The sequence below is a fragment of the Candoia aspera genome, chromosome 3 (genome assembly GCF_035149785.1).
Source record: "Candoia aspera isolate rCanAsp1 chromosome 3, rCanAsp1.hap2, whole genome shotgun sequence".
Lineage (NCBI taxonomy): Eukaryota > Metazoa > Chordata > Lepidosauria > Squamata > Boidae > Candoia > Candoia aspera.
Genome location: NC_086155.1, coordinates 52,293,116 through 52,315,276, shown reverse-complemented (window position 1 = coordinate 52,315,276; position 22,161 = coordinate 52,293,116). Strand labels below are relative to the sequence as shown.

The 22,161-nt window shown below is 40.2% G+C and overlaps 1 protein-coding gene across 1 annotated transcript in view; it reads right to left on the bottom strand.

The window, feature by feature from the left end:
* Positions 1–22,161, bottom strand: part of SRPK1 (SRSF protein kinase 1) — a 42,115-nt gene that overhangs the window by 19,293 nt on the left and 661 nt on the right. The window contains exons 2-3 of the mRNA XM_063297676.1: positions 21,986–22,046; positions 5,902–6,020 (exon numbers count right to left, since the gene is read on the bottom strand). Of these exons, the coding sequence (XP_063153746.1) occupies positions 5,902–6,020; positions 21,986–22,046 (180 nt within the window). The remainder of the gene's footprint in view (positions 1–5,901; positions 6,021–21,985; positions 22,047–22,161) is intronic.

Sequence of the window (22,161 nt, the reverse complement as noted above, 5' to 3'; positions counted from 1 at the left end):
ATAAATCAAGCTAAAATAATATAGTAATGCATTTAATAAAATCATCACATAAACCCCAAAGCACCCTGTCAATCTTAGCATCCAATTCTCTAGCCAGGGTGGTCCCCAAAGGCTTTCTGGAATAATCATGTTTTAAAAGCTTCCATAAGGAATTATTTTTAAACAAGCAATGCGCGGAAGTGGAAGAAGACAATAGAATAGGAAGGACAAGAGACCTAGAAACATTGGAGGTAAATTCCAGGCAAAAATGGGTATGATCAAAAACAAAGATGGCAAGGACCTAACAGAAGAAGAAGAGATCAAGAAAAGGTGGCAAGAATATACAGAAGACCTGTATAGGAAGGATAACAATATCGGGGATAGCTTTGATGGTGTGGTCAGTGAGCTAGAGCCAGACATCCTGAAGAGTGAGGTTGAGTGGGCCTTAAGAAGCATTGCTAATAACAAGGCAGCAGGAGACGACGGCATCCCAGCTGAACTGTTCAAAATCTTGCAAGATGATGCTGTAAAGGTAATGCATGCTATATGCCAGCAAATTTGGAAAACACAAGAATGGCCATCAGATTGGAAAAAATCAACTTATATCCCCATACCAAAAAAGGGAAACACTAAAGAATGTTCAAACTATCGAACAGTGGCACTCATTTCACATGCCAGTAAGGTAATGCTCAAGATCCTGCAAGGTAGACTTCAGCAGTTCATGGAGCGAGAATTGCCAGATGTACAAGCTGGCTTTAGAAAAGGCAGAGGAACTAGAGACCAAATTGCCAATATCCGCTGGATAATGGAAAAAGCCAGGAAGTTTCAGAAAAACATCTATTTCTGTTTTATTGACTATTCTAAAGCCTTTGACTGTGTGGACCATAACTAACTGTGGCAAGTTCTTAGTGGTATGGGGATACCAAGTCATCTTGTATGCCTCCTGAAGAATCTGTATAACGACCAGGTAGCGACAGTAAGAACAGACCACGGAACAACAGACTGGTTTAAGATTGGGAAAGGAGTACGGCAGGGCTGTATACTCTCACCCTACCTATTCAACTTGTACTCAGAACACATCATGCGACATGCTGGGCTTGAGGAATTCAAGGCTGGAGTTAAAATCTCTGGAAGAAACATTAACAATCTCAGATATGCAGATGATACCACTTTGATGGCTGAAAGCGAAGAGGAACTGAGGAACCTTATGATGAAGGTGAAAGAAGAAAGTGCAAAATCTGGCTTGCAGCTATACCTCAAAAAAACCAAGATTATGGCAACCAGCTTGATTGATAACTGGCAAATAGAGGGAGAAAATGTAGAGGCAGTGAAAGACTTTGTATTTCTAGGTGCGAAGATTACTGCAGATGCTGACTGCAGTCAGGAAATCAGAAGACGCTTAATCCTTGGGAGAAGAGCAATGACCAATCTCAATAAAATAGTTAAGAGCAGAGACCTCACACTGACAACAAAGGTCCGCATAGTTAAAGCAATGGTGTTCCCCGTAGTAACATATGGCTGCGAGAGCTGGACCATAAGGAAGGCTGAGAGAAGGAAGATCGATGCTTTTGAACTGTGGTGTTGGAGGAAAATTCTGAGAGTGCCTTGGACTGCAAGAAGATCAAACCAGTCCATCCTCCAGGAAATTAAGCCAGACTGCTCACTTGAGGGAACGATATTAAAGGCCAAACTGAAATACTTTGGCCACATAATGAGAAGACAGGACAGCCTGGAGAAGATGTTGATGCTAGGGAGAGTGGAAGGCAAAAGGAAGAGGGGCCGACCAAGGGAAAGGTGGATGGATGATATTCTAGAGGTGACGGACTTGTCCCTGGAGGAGCTGGGGGTGTTGATGACCGACAGGAAGCTCTGGCGTGGGCTGGTCCATGAAGTCACGAAGAGTCGGAAGCAACTAAACGAATAAACAACACAACAAAAAAGGCTTCCAGGCACAATATTTACAAAATCAGCTAGCCATTTTGTAAAATTTCTTCTTAGCTGTGCTGGTCAGAGACGATCCTTTAACCAAGAAGGATTGTCTGCTGAGTTTCAATGCTGGACCAGCATCAGAAATAGTGGACTGCCAGGGAAGAGACTGAATGTTTGGTTATTCCTTCCAATAAACTTCAGTTTCACCCTTTCAAAATAGTAACCAAGAAAGGTGCTAGAGGAAAGCTGATCACCAGCAGCCCACCGTGCTTCTATGCTGTTGGTAACAGCGTATAAACTTCTTCCTGAACATCTAGTGGAGAAGTCTAGAGAAGGTTGATGGAACAATTTTACTTCCTCTCCTGCCAAGCTTATCTAATATGTTTCTATGTTAGATATACAGGAACAAAGTTGCCTCCTGTGTAACCAGCAAAGAAACCAAGAAGTCATCTGCTACATTTCTAGCCTATATTTTTTATCAGTCTGCTTATTATTCATAAGAAGGACTTATAAAGAAGACAAAAATACCACTTTTTCCAGCAGTTATGAATAAAAACCAGGCTGTTTGTTGTTGTTTATTCGTTTAGTCGCTTCCGACTCTTCGTGACTTCATGGACCAGCCCACGCCAGAGCTTCCTGTCGGTCGTCAACACCCCCAGCTCCCTCAGGGACGAGTCCGTCACCTCTAGAATATCATCTATCCACCTTGCCCTTGGTCGGCCCCTCTTCCTTTTGCCCTCCACTCTCCCGAGCATCAGCATCTTCTCCAAGGTGTCCTGTCTTCTCATTATGTGGCCAAAGTATTTCAGTTTGGCCTTTAATATCATTCCCTCAAGTGAGCAGTCTGGCTTTATTTCCTGGAGGATGGACTGGTTTGATCTTCGTGCAGTCCAAGGCACTCTCAGAATTTTCCTCCAACACCACAGTTCAAAAGCATCGATCTTCCTTCGCTCAGCCTTCCTTATGGTCCAGCTCTCGCAGCCATATGTTACTACGGGGAACACCATTGCTTTAACTATGCGGGCCTTTGTTGTCAGCGTGATGTCTCTGCTCTTAACTATTTTATCGAGATTTGTCATTGCTCTTCTCCCAAGGATTAAGCGTCTTCTGATTTCCTGACTGCAGTCAGCATCTGCAGTAATCTTCGCACCTAGGAATACAAAGTCTTTCACTGCTTCTACATTTTCTCCCTCTATTTGCCAGTTATCAATCAAGCTGGTTGCCATAATCTTGGTTTTTTTGAGGTTTAGCTGCAAGCCAGCTTTTGCACTTTCTTCTTTCACCTTCATCATAAGGCTCCTCAGTTCCTCTTCACTTTCAGCCATCAAAAAACCAGGCTAATAAGGCTTTATTTTATTTTCTGTAGCAGTAATAACATGGGATAGGAGGGAAGTAATTTACAAAATTATTTAGTTCTCTTTTATAATTACTGTCTCTAGTGAAGCAGAACTATTTTTCCTATTAGATATTAGTGATTCAGTCGGCAGATTTCAAAGCAATAACGAATATATGTATGAACTTTAGTGATATTTTATGACCAAGGCGATTCCCCCCCCCCCACAATTTTCTGATTAGGCATAGCACAGATTTTTCATTCTTATTATTTTATTAAGAGAAATGCTAAAATACTGGGTTCAGGTAACCAGAACTATCATCTGATAGGTATTCCCATATGTAGTACATTTTAGAAGTGGTATTTCACTGAAGAGGAAGAAATGTATTTCAAGGGAGGAAATTATTAATCTTTGCTAGATTATGTCATACAAGTGCTTTTTATTAATGGTGTTAAATATATAGATTTACGTGATAATTTGAACACAAAGAATTCCAGCATTTTTAGAATATCTAAAGCTTTTTCTAACTGTATGCCTTTTTTTCTATGGGCTGACTGAGTTTTCCATGAATCCTTCTATCTTTCCCACCAACTAGAAGGCAAACCAGGAAACACTAGGTATTTAGGCATTAAATGAATTTACTTCTTTCCATCAAACATTTAATGGCTATTAGCTTTTCTTTCATTTCCTGGGCTACTGAACTGTTTCTTTAATTGTGTTTTATTTTTAAAATGTTCATGTTTATTAAACTATTTTGACATTATCCTCCTTTTTTAGTTCCTTACAATATACTTTTAATGAAAACTTTATGACATGGTTCTGAAATGTTGTAGCACTGTGATTTCCTAAAATTACATATAGTATTAATTTTTGTACCATTCCTCTTCTATGAATAAAACTAATTATTTCATCGGGGTGTGTTCCGACAGCAAATGAGTTTTAGGTGTGCAAGAAGTTGGAGCACTTTTTGCTTGGAGAAACCAGCAGTCTTTATGTGACTGTGTGACTTCCCAGACCTGTTGTTTTGACCAGACAGACCAGGAACAAGTTCTTACTGCAATCCAGCTTTGCATCCAAAAAGGACTGTGCACATAGTCAGACTGCACTCCAAGTTTTCCTTCATAGTGTGCCCAAACAAACAAGATGTCACCCTGACCAAGCAGAGGAAAGCCTGCAATGCAGTTTGAAATGGTTTGGGCTTTACATGTACGAGTCTGATGTAAATTCTGTGCATGTATCATCTTGCTGAGTGGCTACAACGTCTCAAACCAGCAACTACATTAACAAGTCCTTGAATATTGAACTCATTTTGCAGGATAAAACTAGTAATTAATAGCATCTTTTCCTGGAAAAAAATAAAGGCTGTCTTCATTCCTGATTTACAGGCACAGTGAAGGCTGAATGATGCTAGGAAACACGAGTGTGGAAATAGTTAATATTTTTTTCTCAAGAAAAACAAACAAAAAATCCTATTCCAAAAGCAATGGGAAAAAAAGACTGAATTTATTCAAGGTATTCCTCCTCCCCAACCCTCTAATTCTGCTACTTTTCAAAAGAAACTTGGAATTCTGATAGCATCTCCTCCCTGTTACATCTTCTCCTTGTCATAACTTCTCCGCACTCCAGATTCCCAGGAGCAACACAAAGAACAGATGAGAAAGGGACAAACCACAGCCAGCACTCTATCCCTTCCAGCCATGCCTGAGCAGCCTTTATGGGGCAGTGCTGTTCTTTGGGCTAGCAGGCCGAAGTGCAGGGCCTTGATATAGAGATGAACTTTTTCTGGAAGAAGCACCAAGTCAGAGCCTTGTTACCCATCAACAGGCAATAGCAGCTCCTTCTGCAGCTTGTGAACCTAACCGCAAATGAAGACACTGGATTTCTGGCTGCTCTGGTTGCACCAGGCAGCCATTACCAGTTCAGGTCCTTTCTATTTAATTGCCAGCTCCTTAGGTACAGAGCCACCCATGTCTATGCTGAAATTATAAGTGCAATTATTGCCATTCTCATCCAATACCACAGCTGCCGGGTTTCCTGGCCCAGATCCTGCAACACCAGAAGAGGCTTGTGTAGACAACTTGCAACCTCTCATGAAGTGTTACATCTTATGAAAGTGATCACTTGCTGGCAGTGGAATGCATTAAAAGCCCAAAGGAGTGATGGAGGTCTTGGTTGTACAAGAATACACAAATTGGAGGTCTGTTGATCTGCAGTCATCTGTCAGCTTGTCTAAGCAGAGCAGATAAAAAGCCTGGAGTGTGATTTTACATAGCACTGATTTTTGTGCCCCCTCCCAAATCTGTTCCCTCTGAGGGATCACAAGTTTTGACAATCCCTACATTAAGACATATTAAAAATTGAACAAAACCATTGAAATATACCTGAAGTAAGCATATTCCTTCATCTTGAAGTTATTAACTTAAATTGTAAGTTTAATTTAACAAAGAAGACATACCTTGGGGGATAACTGGTCTTACTATAAACAGCTTTAAATCTTTCAAGCCATAATGCAATCTTCATAAATGGATCCCTGTTTTCCTTTAAGAGCAAATTCATACAGTAACGTGGCCTATACAAAGGCTGTATCATGCCATATTATTAGTCTAGAGTTATTGGTCTAAAACAAGGACACTGAAAATGTAAAATGGTGACTGTGTACCTTTGCAATAATCATTGGGATCTTCTTGCTCATCATCATCGGACCCCAAGATTTCTTCTTCTTGTTCAGGAAGATCATTCTCTGCATGGGCAGTAGGACCACGATGTTGAGTTTCAGGCCTGAAATACAGCATAAATTTGTAAGTTGTAAGTTTATAAAGAGGGAAAGAAAAAGAATAAGCAAGGACTAAAATGCTGTTAGAAGATAAAGCTGGATATATAAACACAGGGTCCTCATTTTTTAAAAAGTCAGATCTCATGTTATTATGGTCTTAAGTTAGCTACAGTAAACTACAATTAGGATCCAAAGGACTGTGCAGTAACTCCACAGAGAAAGCAAACCTTTTCAGACCCAACTACTTCTGAAAACAAGCCTCTTGGCATCATTCCAAGTTGGTTTTCCCAAAATTGGGCTAACTTTGGAGATTCTCTGAAGAGCTAGAAATGCTCTTCTTTTCACTGAAGGCATAGTGTAGATGTAACAATGCCTTATCATTTATCTAGTGACAGGCAAATGGAGAAGTTTCTTTTTTTAATTTGATTTCGGCACCACCCAACTCCATAATGACCCTGGGTGGCTCACAATATAAAACAGAATATAGATACAATAACATAAATAAAAAATACAATAAGAGAAATAACAGAATGACAGTCCAGACAACAACATCAACAATGAAACAACAACAACAAAAATCAATCACTTCCAACAAGGGAATGTCACGTACACCCTACCCCAGCATGAAAACCTAACTTCACCACAGATTGGCATCAATTCTAGAACATGCTCTTGGCTGGGCATAGCTATAAAAAAGACAGTGTGTATAATACTCCCAAAATTAACATGAAGCCGTTACATATAAAGTTCTATAATGTCTATCACTTTGAGAATGTATCAGAAAGGAGGGTGGCAATACCTAATGAATATTTGTATATTTGAAGAATATACAAATATTCTTCAACAATTTAAGGCAACGTAGAAAAAAGAATGTATACCTGATTTGCAATCTAAATCATCTAAGTTATGAACTATTTATTTAGCTATAGCTGCACCACAAGGTTGTTTTTTCATCAACTGATTTTTAAAAATGATAATATTTCTTTAGCTGTCCCTTAATTTCATTTTATATACTCTCAGTCCACAGAAAGAGAATTTAGAGTTATTTCAGACATTATACTAAATAATCCATCTAAGATTTTTAAAGTATAAACATAAGAAAAACAAATTTGTGAACACAACAACAGTTAACAAATACATTTTAAGAAACCAGCTAAAGCATCTTGCTGAAAATATAGTGAGGAGCAAATCCAAATCTGCTGTCAAATGGCTAACATCTATCACCACTGCATTATTATTTTTTAATTTATTTGCCTTTTTAATATATTTTGGCCAACTTAAGGCAGCAAACATACCTAATACTCCTGCCTCCTATTTTCCCTACAACAACCACCCAGTGAAGTGGGTTGGGCTAGAAGAGTCACCCAGCCAGCTTTCGTGACTAAGGGATGCCTAGAACTCAGTCTCTTGGCTTCTAGGTAAGCACCTTAACTACTACACCAAACTGGCTCTCAATATCAATCTCGATATCAGTATTCAAATTAGAAACATTTAAAGAGCTACAAATTACACCAATGTTACATTACCAACATGCGAAATTGTGCTTTATATAGTTCTTATATGATAAGGATCTGTACTGGAGGCCACTGGGAGAAATTCAACTTTTGGAAGCGAACTCCTATGCTTGCAAATGCCAATTTAGAAGTGAAAAAGCATTCAAGAGGGAGCGCCAACTATTTATGTATTTATTTATCAATCAATCAAATTTATAACCGCTCATCTCCCCAGAGAAGGGACTCTGGGCGGTTTACAATAAAACATAGATAAAAACTATAGAAAACTATAGAATAAATATAATACATAATAAAATATAAATATGGTGGGAATCCAATGGCTAAAGGTTCTCTATAACCCGCAAGCTGAACAGGGCCACTCTAAGGAATTAGCCATCCCCAGAAGTGACTATTCTCCCTCCCATTCCAGGCATGGTGACAAAACCAGGTCTTTAAGTGTTTTCTGAAGTCCTAAAGGGAGGGGGCCAACCTCACTTCCAGGGGAAGGATATTCCAAAGGGCGGGAGCTGTTGCAGAGAAGGCCTGCCTCCTGGACCCTGCCAGATGGAATTCTATTACAGACGGGGTCCGTAGCATGCCTTCTCTGCATGACCGGGTGGGATGGATTGATGTGATGGGGATGAGACGGTCCCTTTGGTAACCTGGACCCATGCCATGTACGGCTTTAAAGGTGATAACCCTTGAATTGGACCCGGAAGCATACTGGCAACCAATGCAGCTTGTGGAGCAAAGGAATAATATGTGCTGATCTTGAGGCACGTAAGATCGCCTGCGCGGCTGCATTTTGCACCAGCTGTAGCTTCCAGATACTCTTCAAGGGTAACCCCATGTAGAGTGCATTGTAGTAGTCTATATGGGAGATGAGCAGGGCATGATTGACCATTTGAAGGGCCTCTCGCTCCAGGAAGAGGTGTAACTGGTGCACAACACGAAGTTGCACAAAGGCCCTCCTAGCCACGACTGCCACCTGCTCTTTGAGCAGGAGTCGTTGAGTCCAAGGGGACCCTCAAGTTACACACCAGGTCTGTCTGTGGCAGTGTGACCCCTAAAGATGACAATTTCCCAGAAATCGAGGAGCCATTAATCCACAGCCATTCCATCTTCCCCGGGTTCAGCAGCAACCTGTAGTCCCCCATCTAGGCCCCCACAGACCCCAGGCACTCAGAAAGGGTGGTCACGGCATCACTTACTTCCCCCAGGATGGAGATGTATAATTGAGTATCATCAGTCTATTTATGATACCTCACCCTGTAGTGACGGATGATCTCACCCAGTGGTTTCATGTAGATGTTAAAAAGGAGTGGAGAGAGTACTGAGCCCTGTGGCACCCCACAAAGTAGGGGCCGCGGGCTGGATCTCTCGCTCCCTATGGACCAACCCTGGAGGAAGGAGGTGAACCAGCGCAGAACCATGCCACCCACCCCCAACTCCCTAAGTCGGTCCAGAAGGATACCATGGTCAATGGTATCGAAAGCCACTGAGAGGTCAAGAAGAGCAAGGATGGATGCACTGCCTCCATCCTGCTCCTGCCAGAGGTCATCCATAAGTGCGACCAATGCCGTTTCCGTCCCATAACCAGGCCTGAAACCTGACTGAAAGTGGTCTAGATAATCTGTTTCCTCCAGGATCCTCTGGAGCTGCAAAGCCACCACTTTCTCAACCACCTTCTCCAAAAAGGGGAAGTGGGAGACTGGGCGAAAATTGTCCAATATAGTAGGGTCCAGCAATGGTTTCTTGAGGAGGGGGCGCACCAGCACTTCCTTAAAGGCTGCTGGAAACACCCCCTCTCTCAAGGATGTATTTACGATTGCCTGGACCCAGCCACATGTCACCTCCCGAGCTGCTTTCACCAGCCAGGAGCGACATGGATCTAATTGGCAAGTGGTGGCATTTACAGTCTGGAGGATCCTGTCCACTTCCTCGGGTTCAACAGGATTGAACTGTTCCCAGATAACATGGTAAGTAAGTAACTATAGAAATCACACAGTGAAGTGTAGTTTGGGAGCTTGGTTTTGCCATCTATCCTGTACATCTTTTTCATTGCAATTCTCTAAAGTTGTAATATCTCTGAATTACATCATTGACGCTTTCATGCTTCTCAGAATTACTTGCAATAATAGTTCCTAGACTAGGAATACTGGCTCAAAACTCCAAATGCTTGCAGAGAATGCTGTTTGCTGATGGAATCAATACAAATGGAAACTTGAATTATTTTCTACAGAATCTCCTCATAGTGGCTTTGATTTGTTTCAGTTATCTTACTGCAGATTAGGCCTGCAGATTCAAATACTGGTTTGAAGTAATTCAGGTCATGAAGGCAATCTATCTTGCTTCAGCAAAGCAAACAATACACCCTCTTTGCCTTGACAAAGCAATTTGTGTGACCTGATATCACTTCAGGCTTATGCTGAAGGAGAAGTCTCCTCTCAGCCTTTTTCTACAGGGTTGGCTGAAAAGACCAAACAACTTTGGGATTGCCTGCATCTTCCCAACATTACCCTACCTACAAGATCTCCAGCACACATCTTCAGTGATTCACACTGAATACTTTGGCCAGAGTTGCAGAAGTACTGCAACAGCACTGCCTGAAGTGCTTCCTGGATGGGCATGAAAAAGGCTCTTCTCAAAAAGACTCCCCAAAGGATATTTGGCCCCATTTAATTTTTTTTTATCTGTTCAGTCAGGTCCAATTCTCAGAGACTGCCTAGACAAGTCCTCGCAGTTTTATTGGCAAGGTTTTTCAAAAATGGTTTGCCTCCTTCCTAGGCTGAGAGTGTCTGGCCCATGGTCATCCAGCTGGCTTTGGGCCTAAGGCGGGACTAGAACTCATGGTCTCCCAGTTTCTAGCCCAATGCCTTAACCGCTACACCAAACTGGCTCTCATTTCATTGTTGGTCACCTTCCAATGGGAAAGGCCAGAAACATGAAGGGATGCATCCTTTCATATCACTGAACTTGCAACTGATGACTAGCTGGGAGAATCCAGGAGCACAGTTCTGGAGCATTCTCATCTCCTGACAAAGATCAGAAGAATGCCAACAATGCAAAAGGATGTATGCTGCTGGACTGTCTTAAACACTCATCAGCTGTCAAACAGTTGGGAGAGCCCAGGAACATACAATAAATTCTTCTGTATTCCTGCCTCTCTCATTCACTGGCAGTGGTTAGGAAAAGGCAAGTGATACAAAAGGATGCACTACACTCTCTTGATAGCTTATTACCAGAAAAGCTTCTTTGGTGCCACTGGCCACTCTCAATATTGCCAAATAACTCTAGCAAGTAACTCAAGGAGGTTCCAATCTAGGGGACTCCAGCACATGCCGTAGTGAATCACTTGCTCAGTGTATACTCTTTGAATTCCACAGAACTCAGTGGAACTGCCCAGCTGGGGAGACCCCTTGATGGTGCTTGTAGGAAAAGGATCCTCAAACCTTCTCCCAGAGCAAAACCTCTATGGTAAAAGGTGGAAGGTGAAGTTAACATAGTCAGCTTCATCTCAAAAGTGAAGTGTGAGAGTTACTTCTTATACAGTCAGTGAAAACAACTCAACAGCAAAACTGACCATTGCAAAAACAGTTGGAAATCAGCCTTCCCATGCAAAAGAGGAGGCCAGGTAGTCCATTATGTAAGAACAGAACAAAAGAAGATGTGACAGGTTTGAATATTGTTTCTATATATAAGGCTTGCTCTTAAAGCCATCATTAAAATTTTGGAACATGACTTCCTAACCTTACTTCAGTAGAGAATTACTCATCAAGGTTTCATGGATTCTTGTGAGCTTGCCTAATAGGTTACAGTTCTGCCTGTTGAATGAACTCTCACATGAGGGAACCGCTGTTGCTTTGTTCAAAACTTCAGTGGAGTGCTTCATTCTACTCTTCATTGGAATGAAGCATTCCTCTGAAGCTTCTTATAGCCCTATTGCAAATACCTGTACGAACCCCAGCCTTGAAAGGCACTGAATAGAATTCCAGATATGGAACTACATATCTGGAAGCCCCTCTGATAGCAGCATTTAATGTGGCTGAATGGTAATAAAGATTAATACACACACTTCTTCCACAGGAAAAAAATAGTTGCTTACATCTAGAAATGTAAAGCTTCAAATAACAAAGTATTTAGAACTAGATGATGATAATGATACCTGTGTAACTATTTTGTTTAAAAAAAACACCTTCCTGAAATATCCAATTCCACATCCATTTGTGATTTGGTAAAAATATATTTAAATAAATATTCCTTCCCTACAAGTAATACCCAAATGCACTATTAGAACAATGAATAAGCTTTCTTATATGAACATTCCTCCCCTTCCTCCAGGTGTTGCAAATTTACTCAAATCTCCTATATAAGGGAAAAATAATAAATCTGCATAGCAGAAATAACAAGAATAGAACCCACACAGAGATAAACACAAAATCAAATAATAAACTATGTAATTTAATAGGAGCTTTGATAGCTAAAAGCAATATGGAAAAGGCTAATCAGTATTTCTTAATCCAGAGACAAAACAAGTAAATAGGAATAAATCAGTATTATCCATCCAAAAGCCACACCCATCACAACAAAGCTATTTTTATTAAGTATGCCGTAAATATTGGAAAGTTGAATTGTTAAGGCATATTGTATAATACTTCAATCAATCAATGCTTATTTAGCTGCTGTGGCTTTTGCTAAGCCTCAGTAATAACGTTCTAGTCAGAATGCTGTTTGATATTCTGCAATCATTCATCTCTTCAATGTGTACAACTTTCCTGTAGCAAGGAAGTTACTAGAAAGTCTCCATAAACCATTTGGAACTGCCTTTATTCTTCATCTAAAGGAAACCAAAGGATCATATCACCTTTGTTTTTAAACATCTTAAGACCTTACTCTTTCAAAAAGACAGTTAATTATTATTTGTCAGAGAATACAACATACGACTGAGCAAATTCAGGGACCTGTCATTATTCACAAAGAATGTATACTTTTACAATTAATTCTTAACAATGTTCACTGTGATCTTTGTAACTGTTCCTGCCACAACCTTTTTAAATGTATCCCAATTTACTATTGCTATAGGCCAGGACTATAAACCGGCATACACTCTGTAAAGTCCTTAGAATCAAATAATATTGTTAAAAAGATTTATTCAAGCAGACTGTAAATCAAAAGAGAGTAATCTGCAGGCATCTTTGCAACTATTACTTTAATTCCCACAAATTAGAAGCTGCTTTACAACTGAAGATAAGGAGCTATTACAATGATTCCAAAGACTTCATTTCAAGTAGTTTAGAAAAATTCTCATTCTTGAAATCACATTCTCCTATGAGAATGAAAATGGAGGTGGGGGGAGCTTACCTGCATGAAGCACGGACACCCATTGACGAAGGTACCTCTGAAAATGGATCAACAATTTTCAAAAGAGCCATTAAAATCCAAATGGCACACTAGTCCTGGTGATGGGATGCATAAATTGCAAATAGGGTGCTGGCTGTCTCTGAATACAGCAAAGCTTTGTGCAGAAGGAAGAAAAAACAGACTATGCCTCCACCACCTAGCTGCAGATGTACAGCACTGCATTGCAGGTAAATGGCTTGCAGTGAGGAATCACTGAGGAGGCTGATTTCAGACTTGCTTCCTGCAAAATTTAGCTACACTTTGGAATGATAGAATATTCATTATATTCCTCTAATGCTTTCCAATTTCCACAGTTTTTTCTACAGATACTGATTTTGTTGTCTAGATTTTTTTTAAGTGTAGAGCCTTCAGTTTCCTGCTGAATAACTTACTTCCTTCAAAACTTTTAAAAAATCCACAGTAGATGACTTTGATTATAGGACCTGAAATATCAGGGAAGGAGAGACATTTTAAAAAGCCTAATACATGTTTTGTTATTGCTGGCGACTTTTCTAGCTCTGCCTAGAACAAAAGAGGAGGATGACATGTTTTGGAATGTCATTCAATTTATGTGAACTACTGTAAATTAACCTTGGAAACTTATACTAAGAGATTAACAAGCTCAACAAAATGTTAAAATCAGTCCTGACCACATAAAATAATGTTCATAACACATTATTTCTGCCCTTTAGCTTGCTGTGTCATCCCAAACCACATGCAACTCCCAAAACAGATCTGCTTGCAAGGAAGAACTACAGTCTCTGTAAGGCACCAGAATAAAACCTCCTATTGCCCATGAAATTGAACAATATTAACTGCCAGAACTGAGCTACCTATTCACCACTAATTCCTACATTACTCTAGTAGACATGAATATGGGTATATAAATAAATATGGCAAAGAGGACCAAACCAAATGGTTTCTTTCACAAATATTGCTGAACACACATTCTAACTGTAGTAATACAGTGCAATTGGAATCTGCTCAAAGTACATAGTTGTTCCCCAAAAGAGGTAAAGCCTGGAAGTGGTAACAACAGCATGAATTCTCTTGCCAATGTATATCATGTCTGGGTCTGAATGCAGACTATGAATCCTCTGTCAATCTTTCTAAATTCCTGTCTCCTGTTTGATCTGGCAGGGTTGGCATGCTCTGGGCTCCATCAATTAATGCCATCTATCGGGACCCCAGAAGCACACCTTCTCTGTAGTAATGCTTGCCCTCTGGAATGAAATTCCCCCCAATAATCAAGTGGCCCCCACCCTACCGGTATTCAAAGGGCCCTGAAGACATGGCTCTTTACCAAGGCCTTTGGTGAGTATGACTGACACCCCTTTTCTTCCTTTTCTTGTTCCCATCTGGGTTTGTTTTCTCTGTTCCTTTGTATTGTTCCTTGTTTTTAACAATTTGTAAACCATCCAGAGCTGCTGGGAGTCAGGCAGCATATAAATTTAATAAATCATTATTAAATTATATCTCTTTGCACATAACACTAGCCCTTTCGATGATATTAAAAATCTATCATCATTTAACATGAATGAAAGAGCTGTAGATAAGGATAGAACCACAGGTGAGTCTTCTTATGTATTGCTATTCAATCTATGTTAACACAGCACTGCAGAAAAGCCTTACCAAAAAGCTTTTAATTTTAATTCTTTTCCCTAGAATTAAAGCAATCTAGCAAACTGTGACCTATAAATTAGGGTCAAATATATAGGATTTATTTAATATCATGAACAAGTGATAGCAGGATTATGTTCTTAGCAATTTGATTTAATATCTAAAGCAGATATCTGACATGCCTCCTTGTAAATGGCCATTTCTTTTAACTCCACAATTGATGGTATACTACAACTGATACATATCTTCTATCAAGAAAAACCTATTCTTACTTTAAAGACATAATTAAATTGGGAACAGTTTTTGTTCTCCCTTATGGAAAATTAATCTCTAAATTTGGAACTTTAAAACAATAGTACAGTAAGCCCTCAATCTGTCATTAAGTGAGGACTACCTGTACTAAAATTTGATTACTGAAGAACGACAGGATTTCTTGATCTATTTTTCAAGTTCTACTCTGCTTACATTAGAAAACACTTAATGGTGTAGTTTGTGTAGTACTTCTGGATCAGCATTTATTCATTTAATTTCTATGGGTACCCATGTCAGACAAGTGACTCTGGGCAGCGAACAATCATAAAATCCATTAAAACCAAGTACAAACAGTACTTGACAGTAATTGGGACTGGAATTTCTGTTGCTAAGCGATGTGGTTGTAAAGGACGACACCACGTGACTGTGCTGCTTAGCAACGACAGATCCAGCAGTATCCAGTCACCATCGTTAAGCGAATCCCCATGGGTCGTTAAGCAAGGATCTCATGTGATCATGACTTCCAACTTCCTACCAGCTTCCCCATTGACTTTGCTTGTGGGAAGCCAGCAAGTAAGGTTGCAAATCATGATTACATGGCTGTCTAATGTAGCAGTAATAAAACACTAGAGACTTATTCCTTGTCTCAGCGTGGTTCCTGACTGTTAGGACACTGCTGGACTGAATTGGACAGGTAGAAACAACTGGGAGAAGACGGTCCCTCAGGTAACCCAGTCCCAAGCCATGAACGGCTTTAAAGGCGATAACCAACACCTTGAATTGCATCTGGAAACACACTGTCAACCAATGCAGCTCACGCAGTAGTGGTGTTACATGAGTTGAATATCCAACACCATTTACTACCCATGCAGCTGCATTCTGCACCTGTTGAAGCTTCCAAATGCTCTTCAAGGGCAGCCCCATGTAGAGCGTATTGCAGTAATCCAGATGAGAGAGCATGAGAGCATGAGTGACTATGAGCAAAACCTCCTGGTACAGGAATGGGCACAATTGGTGCATAAGCTGAAGGTCTGCAAAGGCCCTCCTGTCCACAGCTGCCACCTGCTCTTTTAGCAGGAGCTGTGAGTCCAAGAGGACCCCCAGATTGTGTACTGGGTCCATCTGGGGCAATGCCACCCCATCCAGGACCAAAGGTAGAAACGCCTTGTCACTGGAAGGCCCAAATACCTAAAGCCACTTAGTCTTGCTTGGGTTGAGTCGAAGCCCAATGTGCCCCATCCAGGCCCCTATGGCCTCTAGGCACTGGGACAGGACATCCATGGCATCACTCAGGCAGTCCAGGGTAGAGATATAAAGCTGGATATCTTCAGCATATTGATAATAAACCACCCAGAGTCCCTCCTCGGGGGGAGGTGGGTGGTGATAAATTTGATTAACAAATAAATAATAAATAAAATAATACCTCACCCCAAACCATTGGATCACCTCACCCAGCGGCCTCATGTAGATGTTAAATAAGAGAGGAGAGAAGGCCAAGCCCCGGGTCATCCCACAAAGTAGGTGCTGTGGGCTGGACCTCTCCCCCCCATCAACACCAACTGGAACCAACCCCTGAGGAAGAAAACCAGTGCAACGGTGCCACCAACCCCCAACTCCCAAAGCTGGTTCAGAAAGATACCATGATTGATGATATCAAAGGCCTCTGAGAGATCAAGAAGAGCAGGGATGGCTGCACTACCCCCATCCTGCTCCTGCCAGAAGTCATCCAAGAGCTGATCAATGCCATCTCAGTCCCATAACCTGGCCTAAACTCTTACTGAAAGGGGTCCAGATAATCCACTTCATCCAGGGTCCTTTGAAGCTGCCATGCAACTACTTTCTCCACAACCTTCCCTAAAAAAGGGGAGTTGGAAACTGGATGAAAACTGTCCTGACTAGTTGGGTAGAGGAATGGCCCCTTGAAGAGGGGGCACACCATCGCCTCCTTAACAGCCAGCAGGACCATCCTCTCCCTCAAGGAAGAATTAACACTGCCCAGACCCAATCACGCATCCCCTCCGGGCAACCTTAACCAGACAGGAGGGGCATGAATCTAACACAGAAGTGGCCAAACTAGCAGCTACAAGAGCCCTGTCTACTTCCTCAAGTTCAATGGGATCAAACTACCCCCAGATAACCGTACAGGACTCATCCTCCGTAACCTCCAATGGTTCTGCCCTAAGGCTGGAGTCCAACGTAGAGCGAGTACAAGTGACTTTATCTGCTAGATACACAGCATATTCCTCACAGCAACCCTGTAGGTGAATCCCAGTATTACTCCCTCCGAGGAGGGACTAGGTCACCCAAAACAGAGCCACTGGGTGGCTATCTGCAGACTCAATAAGGGCGGAGAAATAATTACGTTTTGCTGCTCTTACCACAAGGTAGGCCCTAATAACAGCTTGTGTTCAATTGTTTTCACTCTTTGTTGTTCGCCAGTGGCACTCTAGACGTCACTTAGCCCTCTTTAGTTCTCATAGGTCTTTCACATACCATGGAGAGTTCCAGGAACCATGGGTGTGGAGAGGCCACTCAGTCACGATCCAGTCCAAAGCCACAGCCACTCTCCCATTCCAAGTGGCCACCGAGGTTTTGGCCAGACAGTGTAGCAGACCTTCTGGAACAACCCCAAGCTCCCTCTGGAACTCAATTGGGTCTATCAGTTGCCTGGGGCAGGCCAATCTAATAGGCCTAGCCTCCCTGAGGGTGGTACCAGAGAACTGGAGGCTTACCAGGGACTGATCTGACCATGGCAGGGGAGAAACCAGTATCTCCCCCAAATCCAGACTACTCTGCCACTGCTCCAACAGAAAAACTAGGTCGGGCATATGACCACTATTATGCGTCAGGCCCTGAATGACTTTGGACAGGCCCATGGTGTCATGGGGGCCATGAACTCCCGAGCTACCTCAGAACCCATGCCCAGAGAAGGCATGTTGAAATCTTGGTTGGTGCCACACCTGGAACCCAGCTAGGTACACTTTTTCTTAGAATTAATGCCAATAAAAATGTATGCTAACATACAGAGATGTAAGGCAATGCATATTCATCTTTTTGTAATAATTTACAGTCTTACTATCTCAAGAAAAAGAGGAAAATAAAGAAGAAAATTAGCTTGTAGCTTCTTTCCATTAAATAATAAAATAACAGATATTAAAACATTTCACTAATTACCATTTTGACTCCATGGAAAGATTACATGTTTTCCAAACAGAATGAAAAACAGCCTAACCCTAAGCTTTTATTTTCCAGCAAGCACAAATTTTAAGATTCTCTTACTAGACATGCTGGGCATAGGGAACAAACACAGCTGCATCTATTCAATGGTAAGCAACATTTACACTTAAATGCAAATAGAAATAAACAGTGCTCTTTATATTGTTTATACAACTTTATGCATATCAAAATGAAGTTTTCCTGTAATTTCTTGCAATATACTGAGAGCATCTCACTTCCAACATACTTGAAGCAATTTCCACAGAAAACTGGATACAATCACTAGTGAAAGGAGAATAGGGAAACAGTAATGCAGAGGGCAACTCTCAATACATTCCTTTCTTTAGATAGGAAGGTATATGCTTATACTCTGAACACATTCTCAGTGCCTTCCCAAACCCTATTCATGTCAAGGTAGAGGTTAGAACTAGATGACAGTACTTGCAAGGCATTCTTGCCAAAACTCTTACAAAAGGCCAAAGCTTCCCCAATGATCTGACATGCAGAGGGAGACTTTGAGAAACACTGTGATCCAAGAAACTCAAAATTATTATTGTGCCTTTTTAATACTCGTATTTGCAAGGGAGGAGATAATATGGTGGGGAGGAGACACTAGTAAAAACCAAAGTCAATGAGCTGGGAAAAAGATGCTGCTTGCTTTCTGAGATTCCAAAAGGAAATGGAACATTTCATTAAAAATGATAGTTAATACAGACATCTCTTCACAACCAGTAAGAACTGATCCAATGAAAACAACATAGAGAGCCAAATTTAAAGATTGTGATTGTGAATTAGGCCATAACAACTAGGAAACTGCACCCTGCTTGGGCTGAAAAAAGCATGGTGGGCATATTTTGTAATTTAATATTGATCATTGGATTAAAACGCAATTATAATGATGGATCTCATATATGTAAATACATATATGGTACTTTTCACTTGCATCAAATGTGTGTCTTCTTTTCAGATCATAAACTCTCATCAAGAATCTGATTCCTGTCCTTATCAAATATCATAAACAGTACTGCAGTTTGCTGACGACCATTTGCTCAAATATGAGCAAGGCCTAACTCCACAGAAGGAAATTTTCCAAAGTTAGTTCTTTTTTTTTCTTTTAGTAGATAAATAACAATAAATGCGTGGGCAGGAAGATCAGTAAAATATTCCATGGTTCATTGACTATTGGCAAATCTACAATATTATTTTAAATATTTCTGTCAGATTGGTCACTATGCTTGAAGTGTCTTTCACTGACATTGGCTATTTTTTTCTACATAATAAAACACTGCACAAAGTAATTTCACAATTATTGCTTAAAATGAATTCTGACAGTGTAAACTTGTTTGTTACAAAGAAGCTTATCCATGAACTTTACAGAACAATCCTTTTAAAGAATCAACAAATTTAAAAAATGGAAGATTAAAAAAACAACAGCCCCCAAAAGAACAAAAAACAAGCATCAATCAGAATCAAAATACACTCAGTATCTTAAGAGATTTTAAAAAAAGGAAAATCTCCTTTGATAAAAGAGTAATTTCTAACAACTTCATGGATATGTCCAGATAGGTTCTTTTTTTTTTTGGTACAACATAAAAGCAGTTTTGTCACTGTCTTGTTTTTCTTTTTTCATCTTCCCAGCATAGTCTGCATCCCCCTGGTTTTCCTTGGTAGTCTCCAATCCAAGTACTAATCAGGTCCAACCCTGTTTAACTTCTAAGCCAGTGTTTCTCAACCTTGGCAACTTTAAGACATGTGGACTTCAATTCCCAGAATTCTCCAGCTAGCAAAGCAACATTTAACTAATGCTCAGTCAAAGATCGAACTGTAGTCTCTATTTCTACAAAACATTAGGTGTATCCTAAAGATGGGTGAAATGTTCTAAACCTGAAAAACTATTTTGAAGTTCCAAGCACAGAACAAAACAAATTTCTGAAGTTTTGTCCCAAAACTTTTGGAGTATGCTCAAGTTGCATGATTTATTTTTCTGTTTAAATTCCTCCAAACCTGAGACTTTGAGAAAGCATTAGCCAAATTCATCCATGCTAGCCCCTGCCTGGAGTAGTTGGACAGTATAGGAGCATAAAAGTGAAGAAAAAAGTTAAAAACAAAGATAAAGAGTAACACTCCTGCATGCCCAGTAGACACATTTAGTGCTATTAAATTTCTTGCTACAAAGACATTTGAGTTCATTGCTTGTAATGTCATGCCATTATCTCTATATATTGTGCTTAATTTTTCACGCAGGTTATCAAATGCAAAACTATATACTATATGCGCATTACAAAGAATTCTTACTGTTATGCTGCTGAAATTTCAGAATGCCAAATGTCAGAATTGTGTTTTATGCACATGCAATTGGAAAAAGCCCCAAACCAACAGCTGAAGAATTGCATTTTTGTTCTTGTTATGTTGTTTGTGGAGTGCACTAAAGAGACTTCGTTGCTGTTGCTTCTTTGCAGAGCTCATTTGAGAAGGTAACTGTGCAGACAGTCCAGGCTATTTTACATTAACATTACATGAGAATATATACACAGTAAACTCTTAATGGATCTCAGATGCAACAGAAAAAATCTGTTTATACCCAATCACCATTTTAGACATGCCTGATATGTGAAAATCACACATGCCTAAAGACTCATTCCAATTCTATGCAATCAGAACTTATGGACACTCTGCTTTAATGGACACCATTTCACCTTATTAGTGTATTAAAGGAAAGGTTTACTCATACATAGGCTTCTAATGGCTCCACATTTCTATGTGGCTTGGGGCTGAGGTACTTTTAGGACTGCCTACTTCAAACACTATCAAAGTATCTAGGAAAAAATGGTAGTTTCCCACTATCGTGAAATCAGAACAACTAAGGCAAAGAGGAGGTCTTCTCCATCATGGCAACCATGATGTGAAATAGGAGGTTAGACTTGCCCTGGACCCTAGTGGTCTTCTGGAAGCAAGTTAAAAAAGAACTCTTGTGGATGGTTTTTTAAGTAGTTACAACAGAGCTTCAAGGATTATTTACATATCACTCTGATAGTGAATTAATGACACATTTTAATGGTTCCATTTATTACAATATTATTTGTACCATGGAATTTTATTCTTTGCAGCCACTGAGTCTCACATGATGGCAACTGTCTTAAAAAATAATGAAAATCCAGTAAGTAAATAAATTAGTGTTCAGTGGGCTTACACACTTGCCAGTATGCATGGTACTGTAGCCCTAAAGAATGTTCCACAGGATACTAAATCATAGATAGATAATTGCATTTATTTAAATGTAAATCATGAGCTCCTTAACACACAAGTAATAATTTTGTGTACAGTTACTCAATAGTAAGTTTAACTGAAATCAATGGGAATTCTTAGAAGATAGGAGCTATCATAGTAATAACCAAAGGCAAAGTATATTCTAGTATTTGCTAAAAATGTGGACCTCCTGCTTTGCCTATGGATATAAAAGGAAGCTTTTGGGTTAAATGGAGCTACTTAAGCTGCTGCATAAAGGAAAGACTTTAGCTAGACAATAAACAGGAAGAAGGGGAAAAAAATCTCCTATTTTACCTGCTGGTTCAAGTCCAGAAGGAACTTTAGATATTTCAGATCTGTCAGAGGCAGCAGGTAAGGTTTCTCGGTAAGGTGCTTAAATGGCTATTATGACCCAAATAATGACCATGAAAATTAAAGTAGCAGAAAACCCAGGGCTGTCCGGAAGATACAATCTAAGTCCAGCTCTAGCTTTTTATGTACTGTACAAATACCTTAACAGCATGTATGTGATTCGTTCAATTCAACTTACTTAGAAAATTGACAAGTGTATTGTCAGAGACTATGGATGCTTTAATATTCACGCTGCCATAAGGATGGGCTGGTATGAACAGTGGGAATACTGGGTTACACAACGTCTGTTAGCCATTTTCTTTATTTCAGTTCAAGAAAATACAACTTTCTACAATTACCTTCATTTGAAACACAATGGAGAACACACTTACTTTCTCTGGGCCTTTTCTTTCTTGGCTTTGGTTCGCTTCTTTCGGGCTTGCAATGCTAGAACTGAAAGAAGATGGGGAAGCAGAAGAAAGCAGAGTCAAAAAGTTTTATCTGGTAAAGAAAAGTTAATTTTTAGCATCTTCAAGTATATTTGGTTTACAAATCACTCCCACCTTTC